At 44.7% G+C, this 21,258-nt stretch overlaps 1 protein-coding gene across 1 annotated transcript in view; it reads right to left on the bottom strand.

Annotated features, from left to right (window-relative positions):
• Positions 1 to 21,258, bottom strand: part of CALCR (calcitonin receptor) — a 316,710-nt gene that overhangs the window by 138,234 nt on the left and 157,218 nt on the right. The window contains exon 3 of the mRNA XM_077268171.1: positions 5,443 to 5,596. Coding sequence (XP_077124286.1) covers positions 5,443 to 5,596 — 154 coding nt within the window. The remainder of the gene's footprint in view (positions 1 to 5,442; positions 5,597 to 21,258) is intronic.

The following is a 21,258-nucleotide window of genomic DNA, read 5'->3' as shown; positions in this document are numbered from 1 at the left end:
AGCTGAAAATTAGAGAATAATTACTCCAATCCTGATGAAGATTGCCAGATACAAGTCAGAAATAGTGTTCTTCTTCATTACACAAGAATTGAAATTACACGTGTATGTTAAGCTTTTTCTGGCATTTTTTAGGCAGAATTATGCAGCGCCCCAGAGTCCTGGTCGTTGCAGTACTGTGGCTCCGCCACTATGGGGAGCCATGGTGCGTTCGATGGCACTGAAGGAGTTCATCTGATCAGGTATCACAGACACCAATACATTTCACAGCAGGGCCTCCGGGGGGAGCTAAGGGTGCTATTCATTAGGCCACTCCCCACCATAGTGGGTAAACCGGGGGTCAGGCAGGAAGTTAGATCAGAAAGCTGACTGGATTGAACGAAGCAACACCTTGTGGCAGAGGGTGTTGTGGAGGAAGAGACAGTAGGGTCTCTGCCAGGGGTGGGATCCTGGCAGAGGCTTGGCATTGGAAAGAACGTAACGGGACCGTGCCTGCTCAGAATAGCGGCGGTGCCCTAAGAAAGGACTAGAAGCGAGATAGATTGTGCTGAGTGAGAAACGAGATCAAGCAATAGGAGAATTCCAGTAGGGGTCGTGCTGTAAGACCGAAGCAACACCCTACTGAGGCGCACTACCGGTGGCCGGAACGCCGAGGGAGTATTATAACATTCAGCTTCAAGCAATACTCTAAACAGCGGCAGGACAGTCAGTTTAAGGCGGGCTGTCTAACACATATCACCTATGAAGTCTTGGGAGGCAATTGCGGGAGAGGGGCGTCTCTAGGGTCCCGGAAGAACTCCAGGCCTACCCGACAAACGGGTGCCGTTCTAACCGTAACATCAGGGAGGGACGGACGATTAGAAGAACATCATTTAATCGAGTTGTGAGGGAACTTAAGAAACAGACACAACAGTTGTGGGGTACTTTCCGTAAGCACAGCAGGGGAGGACTACAACACATAGCGCTAAGAAGGAAGGCACCGATTTCCACCTGTGAAGAGAACTCTGGAAGTGCCATTGGACCGGCCGGACTTGCGCAGCTTGGTGAACCGTATTCTGGACTGAGGACTCAGAGATCTCCAGTAAAGAGGTAAAGAGACTGCAACCTGGTGTCCTCGTTATTTACCGCGACCTGCACCCCACAACTGCACCGTTACAACACGACTTATTGCACCGGACGTCCCCCACTGACAGACAGGGCCACGGACCGGGTCTAGCCACCGTGACAACCCCAGGACTGAGACCCAGAGGCCCAGCTCCGGGTACCCCTCGGCCCTGCGGCGGTGTGGGGGCGCTCTGCAAACTTGGCGTCACGAACAGGATCTACTTAAGCCTGAAGAATCAGGTCATGTGTGCCTAGAGACTGTGATTTGTTGTGCTTGAACTGTACTTTATTGCAAAGACTGTGGATTGTCACTTGCCGCCAAAAGTTCACGCCAAAACCGCCGCCATTACAGCGCTAAGGAGAGCGCAGGAGAAGAAGAAGGGCGTGGAAGTTGGCGTGAACAAGCTGAAGAGCGCGAAAGACAATGGCCGCCCAGTCTAAATATCTCGGCCCCTTGAGGACGTGTCCGTCAGCAGCTGAGATCCGCCTCCTGATCCTCAATGGTGGGCAGAGACAAAGAAAACGAAACCGCCCACGAAGAAGAGAGCGGGAAAAGGACCAGGAAGAAGGAGCGAGCGACATGGAGGACGCCATGGCGAGCCGCCCGGAGCCGGAGCGTGGGGTTGGAGCAGAGGACTCCCCCAGCCACCCGGAGGGGCACCGCAACCAGGCCTCCACCGCTGATGCTGAATTCCTGCAGGCCGGAGTGGACGAGCTCAGCGACCGACCCCGGCGGACGCAGCTGAGCACTGAGGCCGGGTGGAAGAAGGCCATCATCAGGAGCCTCACCGGACATCTGTCGGCAGCCTCATCTGGTCCGGAGCAGGGAAGAAGTCCCAGCGCTCCGAAGCTGGAAGGCAAGGCCCTGCCGGAAAGGGGTATGCTGCAAGCAGAGATGACAATGTCGCAACACAAGGCCCTGCAACCAGCGTTCCAGACCCCAGCGGAGGCAGAGCAGACCGGCACCGGAGGGACCGCATCTGAAGCAGGTATGAAAGACGACCCTGCCCTGACGACCGACACCCCTCCAGTGACTGCTAGTGCCACAGCTGCTGACTCCGTTCCAGTGATTGATCTTGCAGCAGCCGCTACCTCTGCTGCAGCAAATGCCCCTACTCAAGCTGCGCAGACCTCCATCGCTGCGCATGATTTAACCATACATGAAGGACGGATTAACGGCGTTTGTCCAGCACTGGGTGTAACCCTGGACCTCACTTTGCCCAGGCCAAGAAGGGTTAAGTGCCAGGTGCAGCCCTGGAAGCCGTCCAACTAAGCCTCGGAAACCTGAAAATGTAAATAGTTACTGTTCCTGATTGTTGTTGCTAAACCCGTCCAGGGTTAACTCTTTATGGATCCCTCTGTTGACCCGGGATCCTTATTGTTTGTTTTTCTACAGTTTTGCACGAGTTTTACAAACTGAGAAATCATGGACTGTGCGTGATACAAACTTTCTTGTAAATAGTTTGCACCTTATTAAAGGCGCTTCCTACTGGTTTTATTTAAAGACTCTTTGCGAAGATACCGTTCTGGAACCTTTGCTGAACAAAGACTGGTAGGCTGAGAAGACGAGCTACCTCAGAAAGACTTGATCCTCTTTTAAAGGGGATGTCCAACAGCGTACTTACGAGAGATACTGTTTTAAGAACAGTAATGCCATGGTAATGTTGGAATGAGAAAAGTTGTATGTGTTTTAACTAGTTAAATGTGAAGAAATGCTGATGATGATGCTCTGGAAGAAATGTAACTGCTTTGCATATAGGAAAGTTATGTGTGTTCAATTTGTTTAAGATGTGAAACCTAGATAATGTTCTTTAAAAGGAAAGATGCAGAAAGCCCGTAGGGGTAGATTTAGAGTTCTGCTTAAGTGAAAGTAAGAAAGTAATAATGAAGGTGAGGATAGTAGGTAAACCCTGAGTCCCCATAGAAAGTTAGAAATGTGTTACTAAGGACAGAAAGTGGACCCGTAGGGGTTAGTGAGTGAGTCCTAATAGGAGCCAAGTAGAGCCGGCTCCATGTTCTCTAATTGAAAGGAATGTTATGTCTATACCATGTATAGTAGAGAAAGGCAGTAGGCCCTGGCTGAACGGGGCGGTCCTGTAAAAGAAAGGAGAGGCAGTAGGTCTGGTGCCATAGGGACAGGCGGTCCTGCAGGTTCGAAGTAGGAGAATGAAAAGTTAAAATACCTTATAATGTGATTATAGGAAGGTCTTTAGCGGATTAAGAGTGTATATCCTTAAAGGCAAAGTTAAATTATTGGTTAATAATGTTTGCACTTAGTAGAATACCCGGTTGGGTAAGAAAAGCTAATTATAGCATGTTGCTATGATATTTAATTATGTTTGTAACGTTAAAGTGTCCTCACCTCCCATAAAGGGAAGCCTGTTCAAGTATACTTATTGTTTTGCACTCAACAAAATTGTATGTCTTTTTGCTAACTTGTATTGTTGTTTTCTTCCCAGTCCCGGAGTACTGTGTTTAACCAGGGGGGAGTGCAGCGCCCCAGAGTCCTGGTCGTTGCAGTACTGTGGCTCCGCCACTATGGGGAGCCATGGTGCGTTCGATGGCACTGAAGGAGTTCATCTGATCAGGTATCACAGACACCAATACATTTCACAGCAGGGCCTCCGGGGGGAGCTAAGGGTGCTATTCATTAGGCCACTCCCCACCATAGTGGGTAAACCGGGGGTCAGGCAGGAAGTTAGATCAGAAAGCTGACTGGATTGAACGAAGCAACACCTAGTGGCAGAGGGTGTTGTGGAGGAAGAGACAGTAGGGTCTCTGCCAGGGGTGGGATCCTGGCAGAGGCTTGGCATTGGAAAGAACGTAACGGGACCGTGCCTGCTCAGAATAGCGGCGGTGCCCTAAGAAAGGACTAGAAGCGAGTGCTGAGTGAGAAACGAGATCAAGCAATAGGAGAATTCCAGTAGGGGTCGTGCTGTAAGACCGAAGCAACACCCTACTGAGGCGCACTACCGGTGGCCGGAACGCCGAGGGAGTATTATAACATTCAGCTTCAAGCAATACTCTAAACAGCGGCAGGACAGTCAGTTTAAGGCGGGCTGTCTAACACATATCACCTATGAAGTCTTGGGAGGCAATTGCGGGAGAGGGGCGTCTCTAGGGTCCCGGAAGAACTCCAGGCCTACCCGACAAACGGGTGCCGTTCTAACCGTAACATCAGGGAGGGACGGACGATTAGAAGAACATCATTTAATCGAGTTGTGAGGGAACTTAAGAAACAGACACAACGGTTGTGGGGTACTTTCCGTAAGCACAGCAGGGGAGGACTACAACACATAGCGCTAAGAAGGAAGGCACCGATTTCCGCCTGTGAAGAGAACTCTGGAGGTGCCATTGGACCGGCCGGACTTGCGCAGCCTGGTGAACCGTATTCTGGACTGAGGACTCAGAGATCTCCAGTAAAGAGGTAAAGAGACTGCAACCTGGTGTCCTCGTTATTTACCGCGACCTGCACCCCACAACTGCACCGTTACAACACGACTTATTGCACCGGACGTCCCCCACTGACAGACAGGGCCACGGACCGGGTCTAGCCACCGTGACAACCCCAGGACTGAGACCCAGAGGCCCGGCTCCGGGTACCCCTCGGCCCTGCGGCGGTGTGGGGGCGCTCTGCAATTATCATTATTATTTATTATTATAGCGCCATTTATTCCATGGCGCTTTACATGTGAATAAACACTCATCGTAATACTGTATCAAATTTCTTTTTACCAGTAGGCAAATAAATCATCAGTCTTGGCAAATTCCTCTCTTTCAATGTCTGACCATTATTAATATTTATCTTAGCTGTTAGCCCTGGTGACCAAAGGGCCCAAAAGCAGATGTGCCACAAATGACGAGCATAGTATATTATAGACAGGAAACCCTTCCATTCTGAGGCTGAAAACTCATCCAAAATCAAGTGCTAATAGGAAACTTTTATGTACTTTGTTACATTGTATCAGTGAAGAAACAACATGGCCAAACAGATACAGTGTTGTGCTAAGTGTAATAAAACTCAAGGAATCATATGCAAGACACGGGATTTATACCGCCCTAGAGAACACAAGGTCCTCTATAAGTAGATACGGCAGCTCTAAGACTCCGCGCACGTTTCGCTTTCTTGAGTTTTTCCAAAAATGTTAGATGATACAAAAACTGCACTGAGGCCACGAAATAAGATTGGAGCCTAATGGTTACTTCCCGAGGCTGCGATTTATATGCATTGTAAGGAACTATCAGCTGTGATCGTGTGACTGCGGGAGGTCAGGAGGCGATATTTAGCCTCTAAACGTTGCTCTCATGAAAAATAATGCAAATCACAATTTTTTTTCGTACCTGATTTAGAATATGATGGATCTCTTTTTATTTTCTCATAACATTTGAATTGCGAGTTCATAATTCTTTCCCTTCCTCTGGCATCTTCATGTGCTAGCGGCATCAGTGTAGGATCGGCATAGTTTACTGTAGATCCATAACCTGGAACCATTCTCTGCGTAGAAAGAAAGGAGATTAATGTAACCGCGTGGCAAAAAAGAGGTAAAGGTGTCAAAACCTGAAACATTATTGCAGTACTATGGAAAGATAGATAGACAAATAGATTCATGGATAGATATTAGGATAGATTGATGCAGTGGTGTGAAAAAGTGTTTGCCCCCTTCCTGATTTCCTATTCTTTTGCATGTTTGCCACACTTTTATGTTTCAGATCACCAAGCATATTTAAATATTAGACAAAGATAACACAAGTAACCACATAATGCAGTTTTTAAATGCAGGTGTTTATTATTAAGAGAAAAGGAAATCCAAACCTACTGGCCCTGTGTGAAAAAGTGATTGCGCCCCTTAAACCAAATATTAACTGTGGTTTATCACATCTTTAGGAAGAGGAGTTCAAATTCCCTATCCACACCCAGGCCTGATTACTTCCACACCTGTTCTCACTCAAGAGATCACTTAAATAGATGGTGGCCCGATTCTAACGCATCGGGTATTCTAGAATATGTATGTAGTTTATTTATGAAGTTTTCAGAATAATGCAATTTATACACAGGATTCGGCCGGCCGGGCGCGACCAATTAGCGAAAGGTGGTTTACATTCTGGGCCAATTCGCGGGCGGACTGCGCATGTCGCTGATTGGTCACGGCCAGGCGTGACCAATCAGTGAAGCCAGGGCCGGCTCCAGGTTCTTGAGGGCCCCGGGAGAAAGAGTCTCAGTGGGCCCCCTCTTTAACACATACCACGATTCATGATGCACAGATACAGCAGAGAAATATAGCACAGCCAAGTAGCGTATAACACAGCCCATGCAGTATATAACACAGCCCATGTAGTATATAGCACAGCCACGTAGTATATAGCACAGCCACGTAGTATATTGCACAGCCAAGTAGTATATACTGTAGCACAGCCCACGTAGTAAATAGCACAGACACGTAGTATATTGCCCAACCACGTAGTATATAGCAGAGACACATAGTATATTGCCCAGCCACGTAGTATATTGCCCAGCCACGTAGTATATAGCACAGACATGTAGTATATTGCCCAGCCACGGAGTATATTGCCCAGCCACGTAGTATATAGCACAGCCACGTAGTATATAAAACACAGCCCACGTAGTAAATAGCACAGACACATAGTATATTGCACAGCCATGTAGTATACTGCCCAGTCACGTAGTATATTACCCAGCCACGGAGTATATTGCCCAGCCACGTAGTATATAGCACAGCCACATAGTATATAACATAGCCCACGTAGTAAATAGCACAGACACATAGTATATTGCCCAGCCACGTAGTATATTGCCCAGCCACCTAGTATATTGCCCAGCCACGTAGTATATAGCACAGACACGTAGTATATAGCACAGACACATAGTATATAGCACAGATACGTAGTATACTGCCCAGCCACATAGTATATAGCACAGACACATAGTATATAGCACAGACACATAGTATATTGCCCAGCCACGTAGTATATTGCCCAGCCACATAGTATATAGCACAGACACGTAGTATATTGCCCAGCCACGTAGCATATTGTCCAGCCACTCAGTATATTGCCCAGCCACGTAGTATATAGCACAGACACATAGTATATAGCACAGACACGTAGTATATTGCACAGCCACGTAGTATATTGCCCAGCCACGAAGTATATTGCCCAGCCTTGTAGTATATAGCACAGACACGTAGTATATAGCACAGACACGTAGTATATAGCACAGAAATGTAGTATATAGCACAGCCACGTAGTATATAGCACAGACACGTAGTATATTGCACAGCCACATAGTATATTGCCCAGCCACATAGTATATAGCACAGCCACGTAGTATATAGCACAGACACGTAGTATATTGCACAGCCACATAGTATATTGCCCAGCCACATAGTATATAGCACAGACACGTAGTATATAGCGCAGACACGTAGTATATTGCACAGCCACGTAATATATTGCACAGCCACGTATTATATTACACAGCCACATAATATATTACACAGCCACGTAATATATACCGCAGCCCACATAGTATAGTAGACGAGGCATTTACCGATGCTCCTCGCGTCGCTCCGGTTCCAAGAGTGCATTGCGGTCTTGCGAGATGAGGACGCAGCGGTCTCATGAGACCGCAATGCATGGACCGGTCACCGGAGCGTCGCAAGGAGCGGGAAAGACCTGGGCTGGATCCGGAAGGTGAGTATATAATGATTTTTTATTTTTTTATTATTTTTAACATTAGATCTTTTTACTATTGATGCTGCATAGGCAGCATCAATAGTAAAAACTTGGTCACACAGGGTTAATAGCAGCGTTAATGGACTGCGTTACACCGCGGCATAACGCGGTCCATTAACGCTGATATTAACACTGAGTGAGCGCTGACTGAGGAGAGTATGGAGCAGGCACTGACAGCAGGGGAGTAAGGAGCGGCCATTTCGCTCCCGGACTGTGCCCATCACTGAATGGTCGTGGCCATTTTGCCGTGACCAATCAGCGACTTGGGATTTTTGTTACAGACAGATAGAAAGACAGACAGAAAGACGGAAGTGACCCTTAGACAATTATATAGTAGATATATATATATATATAATATGCCGGTCAGTGACCGGCAGGTGCAGACCATTCTGCACGGCGATGCATGATATATAACACTTTTGATGAATTTGCACTGGAGTTTCTGTATATATTATTACACATCATGTGATGATTGTATATGAACTGCACAATAATAAATGCTGCTATTTTTATGTATTTATGCACTAATTATGCTTGATTAATGCTGATGACACGTTATCTATAAATCTTGTTTATTCACCAGACTCGCTGCTTGAAAAAGGCTCAGTTACTTAAAAGAGCCGAAACATCACACAGAGCACAAAGCATGGGTGAACAAATCACTATTTTTTTCGACTACAATCTTGGAGTGCTGCTCTTGTTTTGCACACTGGAGGAAGGGCATGGGGCTGGCATCCTAAGGCTTGTACCCTACATCTAGTATAGTACTGCTTATTTATCCCTAGATAGATACAACGATAGATATACTGTACACAAATGGATGAATAGATAGATGAAAAAGGGACAAAATGAGATGCAGCACCAGCTAACCGATGTGTGGGTACAAACCTTCCCAGGCAAAGCCCAATCCTGTAGATACAGTATGTATAAAAAGGATGATAGCAGCACTACAAATAGAAAAAAATGATGGCGCTTATTCCCCCAACATGGTAACCTTTCGATCCATGTGTGAACTGTTTTCAAGCCTTAGTTGTGCAATATTATTGCCTCAGGCCCCTGATGAAGCCTTCTTAGGTGAAACTTGTTGGGGAGGCTATGAGTTATGGTACTCTTAACCAGCTACAGTAGTTTTTGTATACACTAACAGCCATACTTACCTTCATAGTGCTGTCCTAATTCATGGACTGCAGTCTTGATTTAGGCAGGACAATACAGCCTTATTTTATTATTCATTATGTTTTGCTTATATAGCGCCAACATATTCCGCAGTGCCCTACATACATTATCGGCACTGTCCCCATTAGGACTCACAATCTAAATTCCCTATCAGTATGTCTTTGGAATGTGGGAGGAAACCGGAGAACCCGGAGGAAACCAACGCAAACACAGGGAGAACATACAAACTCCGTGCAACTGAATATGTTTAAAACGATAGCCGATAGGGTACGGATCCCTAAATACAGGAATCCAATACAAGATATAAATAATACAAGACCACTTTAGTGTTTTTAAAATAGCTTAGGCCACTTTTTATTAATTAAACTCAATAAAAGTCACATTTTAATTACAATCCATTAAATAGGGATTATTTATCATCTGGGCAATTTGTTAGTAAGTGGTTCTAACTCAGGGATATCAAACTCAGATACACAGAGGCCAAAATTAAAAAATGGGACAAAGTCATGGGCCAACCTTGATATTAGAAAACAAATATGTTCCATTGAGGAAGATTTCCCTTATCATTATTCAAATATTCGGTGGTGTTACAGAAGAGCATGTCTCGCAACTTTGTAGCCCTTACAAAGTAATTTTCCTCCTATTGAAGCCACTAGATTGCCCTCTCATGCCCCCATAAAGTATGATACCAACAAAAGTGCCCCCTCAAACACAGTTTGATACTTACATAGTGAATTCCTCCACAGTACCCTCCAGATGCACGATTTGATGACTCCCCCTTCAACTGCTTTGGCAAAGTATGATGACCCCCATCACAATATGATGCCCCATCTGAGATCCCCATACAACCTTCCATATAGTATAATGGCCCCACATAGTCCTTCATACAGTATAATGCTGCCACATAGATCCCCATACAGAATAATGTCTTCACACAATCCTCCATACAGAATAATGGCCCCATATAGTCCTCCATACAGAATAATGGCCCCACATAGTCCTCCTTACAGAATAATGGTCCCATATAGTTCTCCATACAGAATAAAAGCCCCACATAGTCCTCCATACAGAATAATGAACCCACATAGTCCTTCATACAGAATAATGGTCCCACACAGTCTTCCATTCAGAATAATGGCTTCACATACTCTTCCATACAGAATGATGGGCCCCACATAGGGCTTCATACAGAATAATGCCCCCACATAGTTCTCCTCACAGAATAACGGTCCCACATAGTCATCCATACCATACAGAATAATGGCCCCACATAGTCCTCCTTACAGAACAATGGTCCCACATAGTCCTCCATGCGGAATAATAGCCACACATAGTCCTCCACACAGAATAATGGACCCACAGTCCTCCATACAGAATAATGGTCCCATATAATCCTCCATACAGAATAATGGTCCCACATAGTCCTCGATACAGAATAATAGTCCCATGTAGTCTTCCATATAGAATAATGGTCCCACATAGTTCTCCATACAGAATAATTGCCCCACATAGTCTTCCATACAGAATAATGGTCCCACATAGTCATCAATATAGATCCCCATACAGAATAATGTCTTCACATAATCCTCCATACAGAATAATGGCCCCCATATAGTCCTCCATACAGAATAATGGCCCCACATAGTCCTCCTTACAGAATAATGGTCCCATATAGTTCTCCATACAGAATAAATGCCCCACATAGTCCTTCATACAGAATAATGGTCCCACACAGTCTTCCATTCAGAATAATGGCTTCACATACTCTTCCATACAGAATGATCGGCCCCACATAGGGCTTCATACAGAATAATGCCCCCACATAGTTCTCCTCACAGAATAACGGTCCCACATAGTCATCCATACCATACAGAATAATTGCCCCACATAGTCCTCCTTACAGAACAATGGTCCCACATAGTCCTCCATGCAGAATAATAGCCACACATAGTCCTCCACACAGAATAATGGACCCACAGTCCTCCATACAGAATAATGGTCCCATATAATCCTCCATACAGAATAATGGTCCCACATAGTCCTTGATACAGAATAATAGTCCCATGTAGTCTTCCATATAGAATAATGGCCCCACATAGTTCTCCATACAGAATAATTGCCCCACATAGTCCTCCATACAGAATAGTGGTCCCACATAGTCCTCAATATAGAATAATGGCCCCACATAGTCCTCCATGCAGTATAAAGCATCACATAGTCCTCCATACAGAATAATGACCCCACATAGTCCTCCATACAGAATGATGGGTTCCACATAGTCCTCCATACAGAATAAGTGTCCCACGTAGTCCTCCATATAGAATAATGCCCCCATATAGTCTTCCATGCAGTATAATGCACAACAAAGTCCTCCATACAGAATAATGGCCCCACATAGTCCTCCATACAGAATAATGCCCCTACAAAGTCCTCCATACAGAATAATGGCCTAACATAGTCCTTCATACCATACAGAATAATGGCCCCATACATTCCTCCTTACATAATAATGGTCCCACATAGTCCTAGATACAGAATAATGGCTCCACATAGTCCTCCATGCAGAATCATGGACCCACATAATCTTCCATACAGAATAATGGTCCCACATAGTCCTCCTTACAGAATAATGGTCCCACATAGTCCTCCTTACAGGATAATGGTCCCACATAGTCCTCCATACAGAATAATGGTCCCACATAGTCCTCCATACAGAAAAATAGCCACACATAGTCCTCCACACAGAATAATGGACCCACACAGTCCTTTATACAGAATAATGGTCCCACATAGTCCTCGATACAGAATAATAGTCCCATGTAGTCCTCCATATAGAATAATGGCTCCACATAGTCCTCCTTACAGAATAATGGTCCCACATAGTCCTCCATACAGAATAAAAGCCCCATATAGTCCTCCATACAGAATAATGGATCCACATAGTTCTCCATACAGTATAGCGCTCCACATAATCCTACATACAGAATAATAGATCCACATATTCCTCATTACAGAATAATGGCCCCACATAGTCCTCCATATGGCGTAGCGAGCCAAATATAATCACCCTGCGGGCCAAATTTAGTCAGAGGGCCAGAGTTTCACATGCAAATTAATACACCTATGTATATATGTGTTTGCTGCACTCTATAAACTGCTTAAGGCTGGTTTCACACTTGCGTTTTGATCTGCAGCGTTTTTAAAAAAAACGCATGTGGTGAAAAAACGCATGTAAACGCTGCAAAACGCCGCGTTTTTTTAACGCATGCGTTTTTGCGCCAAAAAAAACAATTTGCGGCAAAACGCGGCGTTTTCCCGCGTTTACATGCGTTTTTTCCCGCGTTTGCGTTTTTGAAACGCATGCTGAGAAGTGTGTGACAGCTGCCAAACATCAAAATCAACTAGAAAACACACTATTAATAGAATTAGCTAGGGTTAGGGTTAGGGTTAGGATCCCTAGGGTTAGGGTTAGGGGTAGCTTTTTATTAGAATGTCCTGGTCACCAGGTCACTGATAAGCCACCCCCCACCATCAAGGTGATAAAGGGATCCAAACCCTAACCCTACCCCTAACCCTACCCCTAACCCTAACCCCACCCCTAACCTTAACCCTAACCTGAAATACGTGGCACTGAAATACGTGGCACTGAAATACGTTTATATACGTATATAAGTGCCACGATATTTCAGTGGCCACGTATTTAAGTGCCACGTATTTACGTGCCACGTATTTAAGTGCCACGTGTATAAGTGCCACGTGTATAAGTGCCACGTGTATAAGTGCCACGTGTATAAGTGCCACGTGTCTAAGTGCCACATATTTAAGTGCCACGTATTTAAGTGCCACGTATTTAAGTGCCACGTATTTAAATGCCACATATTTAAGTGCCACGTATTTAAGTGCCACGTATTTAAGTGCCACGTGTATAAGTGCCACGTATTTAAGTGCCACATATTTACGTGCCACGTATTTAAGTGCCACGTATTTAAGTGCCACGTATTTAAGTGCCACGTATATAAGTGCCACGTATTACACGTATTTAAGTGCCACGTATATAAGTGCCACGTATTTAAGTGCCACGTATTTCACGTAAATGCCACGATATTTAAGTGCCACGTATTTAAGTGCCACGTATTTAAGTGCCACGATATTTCAGTGCCACGTATAACCACGTAGTTATAGTATTTATAGTACGTGGCACTTAAATACGTGGCACTGAAATACGTGGCACTATGACTGTCAGAAAATGTTCATTAAACGGTTAGGGGTGAGGTTAGGGGTAGGGTTGGGGTTAGGGTTTTCTTGTTTTTTTTGTGTTTCCTTGTGTTTTTCTATAAAAATGCATGCGTTTATATAGACAGCAATGCGTTTTTTAGCGCTAAAACGCAGCTTACAAAAACGCAAGTGTGAAACCAGCCTAACAAATGCTCTTTGGAGCCAAAATGTTATTTTTGCACACATGGAAAATTAAAAGTTTGTTCACTTTTTCATATTCTTACAGCATGCTGCCTGCTTTTTTTGCATTTAGATAGAGAAATATTAGATGGATGGATTGATAGATACTGTGCGAGTATGGTGGTCTCCATGAAGACATAATGAAATCCTGTACATATCAACCAAGATTTCTGTATTTGGAGCGGAGTTACCTTTTAAGTAAAAGACTGCGTCTATTTTTTTACGCACTATTGATTTTATCTCTTGTCCTCTTAACTCATTCCCATAAATTTCCTGAACTTGTAGCTTCTCATTTGTGTGGATCTCGGCTTGGCCTCAGGAGAAAAAGTATGGAGGCTTCAAGGAAAAACCTGTCAGTCTGTGAATGGCAGGAGCTTCCGGAGGACAATTTCACGGTTCCTTGCCATCTGCTCTGTTAGGACACAGCCTGTCATGAATCTGAACTACATCTTATCCTAGACCTGTGACGTGCGGGAGCCTGTGGGTTTGGGAGTTGACATTTATCTTTGCTGAGAGGGATTTCGGGGAAATGTACGTACGGTACAATTTGGCACAATTATAAGCTGAACTATCAGATAATTACAGATAATCGTTCTGTGCTCCTGTTAACGTACATTGTCTGTAAATAAGAAGACATCTGGAACATTGTGAAGAACCTGCACTTCATTCACAGAGACATTCATGCAATTTTACATGAATGTTTTGTAAAAATTCATGTTTGGGCTGAAAAATCCAACACAAAGAAAAGCGAGGACTCACAACACCTCCTAAAATAAAAGTTCAGGATGTGCAGAGCTCATTAATGCCACTTATGTCTACAGCTACAACCTTACCCTGCTGCACCAAATCAATGGCTGATTCTTCCTTGGTCTCTGTTGGCTACTTTGGATGGTGCCCTGCATCATGGCGTTGGGTTCCTTGTCTCCAGAACTTCTACCGGCTTGTAACTTGTCCCTTGTCTACACCCTTGGATACTTTACTTTCTACCTTTACTTCTGATCCTTAGCTCCAACTTTGCTCCTGTCTCATAACTACTTGGAGGTTGCATTTTAGGGATGCTTTAGTCTTGGCCCCTACTCCAGCCTCTAAATGGTAATTTATTAGTGGGGTTTGAATAAGCCCCATCCTTTTTGGCCCAGGACACCACAAATTTGCCTTGACTGTTTCCAAAAAATTCTGACCGTCCTGGCAAATTGGGGCCAGTTGGCATGTTTGCTGTCTCATTCCTTGGTCTGTCCCATCTTGACCGCTCACCTAGTCACCACATTGTGTTCTGTTCTTGACCAGGTCTGGCACATGGATCCTGCCTCATCTAGTTTTCCCAGTATCTCCTGGTAAGCCTCCGCTCACGTACTTGTTAAGACATTCAATTTTAGGAACAGACGAACGGAATAAGTCATCCATCATATCGGTTATATAAACCAAAGCAGAGGAGCCCCATCCATTATTTTGGGGTCTGTCTGGTTTTTGGGGATTTTTTTTAGAATGGAAGAAAAGATTATTATTTTTTTTTTGACCAAGTGGACCTACTAATAGAGAATGGGACACCTCTGTATCCATTTATATAACCGTTGTAACGGGTAAGGCTACTTTCACACTAGTGTTTTTTGCAATGCGTCGTTTTTGCGAAAAAACGCATCCTGCAAAAGTGCTTACAGGATGCGTTTTTTCTCCATTGACTAACATTACCGACGCATTTGCGATGCATAGCAACACGTCGCAACCATCGTGCGACGGTTGCGCCGTGTTGTGGCGGACCGTCGGCTGCAAAAAACGTTACATGTAACGTTTTTTGCTGCCGACGGACCGCCATTTGCGACCGCGCAGAACTCCGCCCCCAGCTCCCCGCACCTCACAATGGGGCGGCAGATGCGTGGAAAAACAGCATCCGCTGCACCCGTTTTGTGCGGTGCAAACAACGCTAGCATCGGTACGTCGGCCCGATGCTCTGCGACGGGCAGAGTACGACGCTAGTGTGAAAGTAGCCTAACTTATTCCATTTGTCTGTTCCTCAAATGGAATATCTGAATGGGCACATAAGCAGAGGATTACCAGGAGGGACTAGAAAAACTAGACGAGGCAGGATCCAGCAGCCAGACCTGGTCTAGGACAAAGCACAACATTTTGACCAAGTGAGTGGGCTGTATCCATTTATATACCTGTTGTAGCAAATAACTTATTCCGTTCATCTGTTCCTATAATGGAATATCTGAACGGATACGTGAACTGAGGATTACCAGGAGGGACTGGAAAAACTAGACAAGGCAGGTTCCAGCAGCCAGACCTGGTCTAGGACAGAGCACAACATGGTGACCAGGTGAGTGGGCTGTATCCATTTATATAACTGCTGTAAAAAGTTTTTTTTCCATTCATCTGTTCCTAGAATGGAATGTCTGAACGGATAGGTGAACTGAGGATTAACAGGAGGGACTGGAAAAACTAGACCAGACAGGTTCCAGCAGCCAGACCTGGTCTAGGACAGAGCACAACATGGTGACCCGGTGAGCGGTCAGGATCTGACAGACCAAAGAATGAGACAACTGGCCCCAATTTGACAAAAATAAGATACCGTATATTTCATTCAATCCAAGTTAGGTTACAAAGTGTCACTCTATTCCCAGTGTATTTAATGTTTCCGCCTCTTCAGCCATTAACTATAATCATTGCTATGACTATTTGGCTATTTAATTAATATGAGAGACCACAAAGTGCAGCTGCCCACAGATGGCCTGAGAGATGAAGATCTAGATACGTCGCTCAGCGAACATTATCTTTTCAGTGTGACGCATCATCATCCAGGCTAATAGCAGCTTATCATTAGGCACGAGATTTATAAGAATATCTGCTGAGCCTTCGATGGCAATTTCTCCTGACTGACAGTCACCTTAGGGCAATGCAATAAGGGACAGTATCTCATTAGATGTGTACTCGTACTTTTCTTACTTAGTTTTATAAGTAGCGCAAAACATCATACTTTTTTGTTTTTTTAAACAGTGTGGCTAATTGACAATATGCTCCTCTATATGGCTGTACAATGGAATTTAGTATATGAGAGCCTTTCACCTGACTGGATGTATACAGAGCATTAAAGTATACCCGTTGTTTCAGTTATCTATTCATAATAGAATTTCATATGTGAGTAGATGAAGAATTACACTATTTCTGGCCATTATAAGACTTGCATCCTGCATTTTCCCCCTCTGCAGTCCTATCTCTATTTTTCAATTGTCTCTGAGCTAGTCGATGTCTCCCATACACAGCACATTTAGACATTTTCAGCATGGAGGACATTATACAGCAGTATTGAACTGTGTGGCTGTGAATCCAGCACTGGAGTTAGCTAAAACGCAGCACCATCTGCCTGTGTCTGCTTGGCGATCACAGTGCTGAGTGAATGATGAATTCAAGAGGCAAAGGGTAAGGAAACTAATAAGTGGAGAAAGCAGCATATCTCTCTGATAAACTACAAAGCTTCTTATATCTGCTTGTTTATTACTTTACGCAAAGTCTCCTTCAATGCCACTGATCATTTTAATTATACCACACCTGTAGTTTCAGATGACTATTAATAATAAGCTGTCCTGTTTGTGTACACAAGGAATTACCCTCTTTCTGGCCATTATATGATTTGAAAGTGTTTGGTACCTTTATTACATTACGTTTCCCAAACACTGCACACACAGACATGCAATATTTAAACACTCTTGCCTCTCTTGAGCACATTTTCAGAATCATGGAGGTCATTATACTGAAGTACTGAGCAGTACATCTGTGAATCCAGCACTGCGGTGAGATAACAAAAACATTTTCTACAGACATGAGATATTCCAGCTCTGGTGTTTCTCCAGAGCATATTTTCAGAAGCATGGAGGCCATTATACTGAAGTATTGAGCATGAAACCCTTCTCCTCTTTGGCCTTCAAAGTTCTCATTTGAATATTTGCACCAAGATCTGCACCTGCGGCAGCTCAGTCCGGGCCCTCACCCGTGACTTCAGTGCTCACCACGGCGGCCCTCCTACTTGTCGCGACCTAGCCCCCACGGGCTTCGACTGCTGCTCCAAGTTCGGAAATCTGAACCTGTCTCCCTTTCGATCGGCCAAGGGCAACGGAGGCCATTGCCAATCCCTTTGGAACGGCGCTCGCCCATCACTTAGGACAGACTGACCCATGTTCAACTGCTGTCCACATGGAACCATTCTCCACCTCGTCCTTCAAAGTTCTCATTAGAATATTTGCTACTACCACCAAGATCTGCACCCGTGACAAATATTCATTATACTACATGGATGACAATGGGGTGCATTATACTACATGGATGACTATGGGCTGTGCATCATACTACATGGATGACTATAGGCGGTGCATTATACTACATGTATGACTATGAGGTGTGCATTATACTACATGGATGACAATGGGCTGTGCATTATACTACATGTAGGAACTATGGGGGGCGTTATACTACATGTAGGGGCTATGGGCTGTTTATTATTCTTTATAGAGGACTATGGGCTGTGCATTATACTACAGTATATGGATGACTATGGGCTGTGCATTATACTTTATAGAGGACTATGGTTTGTACATTATACTATATGGATGACCATGGGGTGTGTATTATACTTTAAAAAGGACTACGGACGGTGCATGCATTATACTACATGGATGACTATGGGCTGTGCATCATACTACATGGATGACTATGGGCTGTGCATCATACTACATGGATGACTATGGGTTGTGCATCATACTACATGGATGACGATGAGGAGTGCATTATACTACATGAATGACTGTGGTCTGTGCATTATACTACATGGATGACTATGGGCTGTGCATTATACTACATGGATGACTATGAGGTGCATTATACTACATGGATGACTATGGGCTGTGTATTATACTACATGTAGGAACTATGGGGGTGCGTTATACTACATGTACGGGCTATGGGCTGTTTATTATTCTTTATAGAGGAATATGGGCTGTGCATTATACTATATGGATGAATATGGGCTGTGCATTATACGGTACTTTATAGAGGACTATGGGCTGTGCATTATACTATATGGATGACTATCAGGTGTGCTTTAAACTTTATGGATGACTATGGACTGTGCAGTATATTATATGGTTCACTATGGGATGCATTATACTATATGGAGGACTATGGGGCGTGCATTATACTATATGGAGGACTATGGGTAGTGCATTATTCTTCTGCTATGGGCCCCATGACTTCTATGTATGCACTTGGTGAGTATAATGGTTCTTTTTTTCTATTCATTAAAGAACAGCAGCAGAATGGGGGTCATATATAAGGATGGTTGGAGATATATATATATATATATATATATATATATATATATATATATATATCAGGATGAGGGACATATATAACAGGATGGGGGGGACCTGGTCCAAATCTTGCACCAGGGCCCATCACACTCTAGTTACGCCACTGCTGATGCTCCATGTGGTATATGGGAATCCAAGGCAATTAATTATTTTTACCTGGAACTTTAAATAATTCTTCCTAAAGTGTCAGTACGGACAGCTGCTCCCGTCCAATAACGCTCCCATTCTCATTCCTAGCCGCTCTGATGAGATCTGCTGCAATTCTCACATCCTCATCAATAAACCATAGATATTCAACAGTTGAAAGAGAAGCTTCATCAATTATTTTTGTGGGTTACACTGGGCAATTGCCCTCCACGGTTCCGCTCTGTTCATCCCTCGACTTTCCTCTGCATCGTTTTAGTCCCTGGAGAGGAAATTAATGTATTTTTGTGAGCCCTGAATAGATTTGATTCCGGTGATCAAGGTGAATTTCCCGCTGTTAGTTTATTATTTGAATTTACAGGGGACTATAAAAAGCGGAATAAACCGAAACATTTCTTATTAATTAGGGTTTGAGACAGTGGAAGGCCTCACAGAATGGTGTCATTGTTATCCAAATCCTCATCCAGCTGCAATCCACATCACAACCACTGGGTGGCCACATACAGACACATATAGAATAAACATCTCCCGATAGAATATTGCTTTTTTTTTTCAATGCTGCTCATCTCATGCTGCTTATTTCAGGATATGTCGAAACAATTTGAAGCAAACAGAACCAGACTGTGTTAGTCCCTACATATTGGTTCATCAAAGCAGCTTCACTCTTAGACCTCAAACACTGAAGTTGCATTTTTGGGAATCGATTTGTTCTAATCCAAAAAAAAATGACAACTGGCAGCCCTCTAATAATGGGAAGGGACTAAGGAAATAAATTATCATATTATTATAAACTATTATTCTTCTTTCTCACAGTCACTCCTCCCTCCAATTCCCGCGACCGCCCAGATCTCCAATTGCTCCTCTTTGGCTTTGTTCTCATTTCGGGCCATGTCCATGATCAGCATTGTTCCCCATGTGATGGCGAGTGGACTAGTGAAGGAGGACCACACTGGAGGCACAGGAGGAGAAGAAGACGACAGAGGAGCCAAATGGAAGTCTAGAGGCAGCGGAAGAGGTGGAGTGAGAGCCAAGAAGAGATGACGAGAAGAAGATAGAAAACAGAGGAGCCAACTGGAAGACTGGCGGCAGCGGAAGAGGTGGAGTGAGAGCCGAGAAGAGATGACGAGAAGAAGATAGAAGACAGAGGAGCCAATTGGATTGGAAGACTGGCGGCAGCGGAAGAGGTGGAGTGAGAGCCAAGAAGAGATGAGGAGAAGAAGATAGAAGACAGAGGAGCCAATTGGATTGGAAGACTGGCGGCAGCGGAAGAGGTGGAGTAGGAGCCGAAAAGAGATGGCGAGAAGAAGATAGAAGACAGAGGAGCCAATTGGATTGGAAGACTGGTGGCAGCGGAAGAGGTGGAGTGAGAGCCGAGAAGAGATGACGAGAAGAAGATAGAAGACAGAGGAGCCAATTGTGTAACGCCGCTGGGTTTATACCTCATTTCTTCGGCGTTACTTTTGCATATCTCTGCTTTAACCCTTGCTCCTCTCCCCCTAATGTGCAGGGATACTGTTGTCTGTTACCTGTATGGATGCTGCTCAGTTCCCTGCCACCGCTGCGTAGCTGTACATGTGCTGTGATGACTCTGCTCTGCTGCATGGCCACTCGCATGTGCGGTCCCTGGCTGCCGCTTGGAAGCTAGCCTTGGCTTGCGAGGTCCTCTGCAGCTGGTGCATGGCTTCTCACGTGTGTCCAGGCTAGCAGCCGCTGCCAGGTGCCCTAAGCCTCAGTTCCTGTGCTGTCAGTGCTATAATGGTTTCTGTTTGTGCTTAGGGTGCGCGCGGCCACACCTACCCTGCTTTTATCAGGGTTTGAGTGTGCACCTGTGTTGCTTCCTCAGCCTATTGCTGAGGAGCAGCTCCTATATAAACTTCCTCTTTGCTACTGGGCGTGGCCAGAGCATTGCATTGTGTTTCTGTGTCTTGCCTTGTGAGGTATCCAGCTCCCGTTCTGTCTGCAGTATGTTCTGGGAGAGCTGATGCCTGTCTCTCGCCTGTTCTGGGGGCTGAGTACCCAGATCCGCCTATCCTGGAGGCTGTATATCCAGATCCGTTTGTGTCTTGTTTACCCGCCTGTTCTGGGGGCAGAGTACCCAGATCCGCCTATCCTGGAGGCTGAATATCCAGTACCTGATCCTGTCTCTGTTATGTTTCTTAAGTCCTATTGTGTCTGGCACCCTGCACCCTGTGACTGAACTTTCCGGGCTCATCTTTCAAAGATGGAGTTCGGTGTTCTTGCTGAGAGCTTACTATTCTGTGCTCAGTCT

This window comes from Ranitomeya variabilis, chromosome 6 (assembly GCF_051348905.1).
Source record: "Ranitomeya variabilis isolate aRanVar5 chromosome 6, aRanVar5.hap1, whole genome shotgun sequence".
NCBI lineage: Eukaryota > Metazoa > Chordata > Amphibia > Anura > Dendrobatidae > Ranitomeya > Ranitomeya variabilis.
Note: the sequence above shows the minus strand (reverse complement) of the source record. Positions and strands in the feature narration are given on the sequence as shown.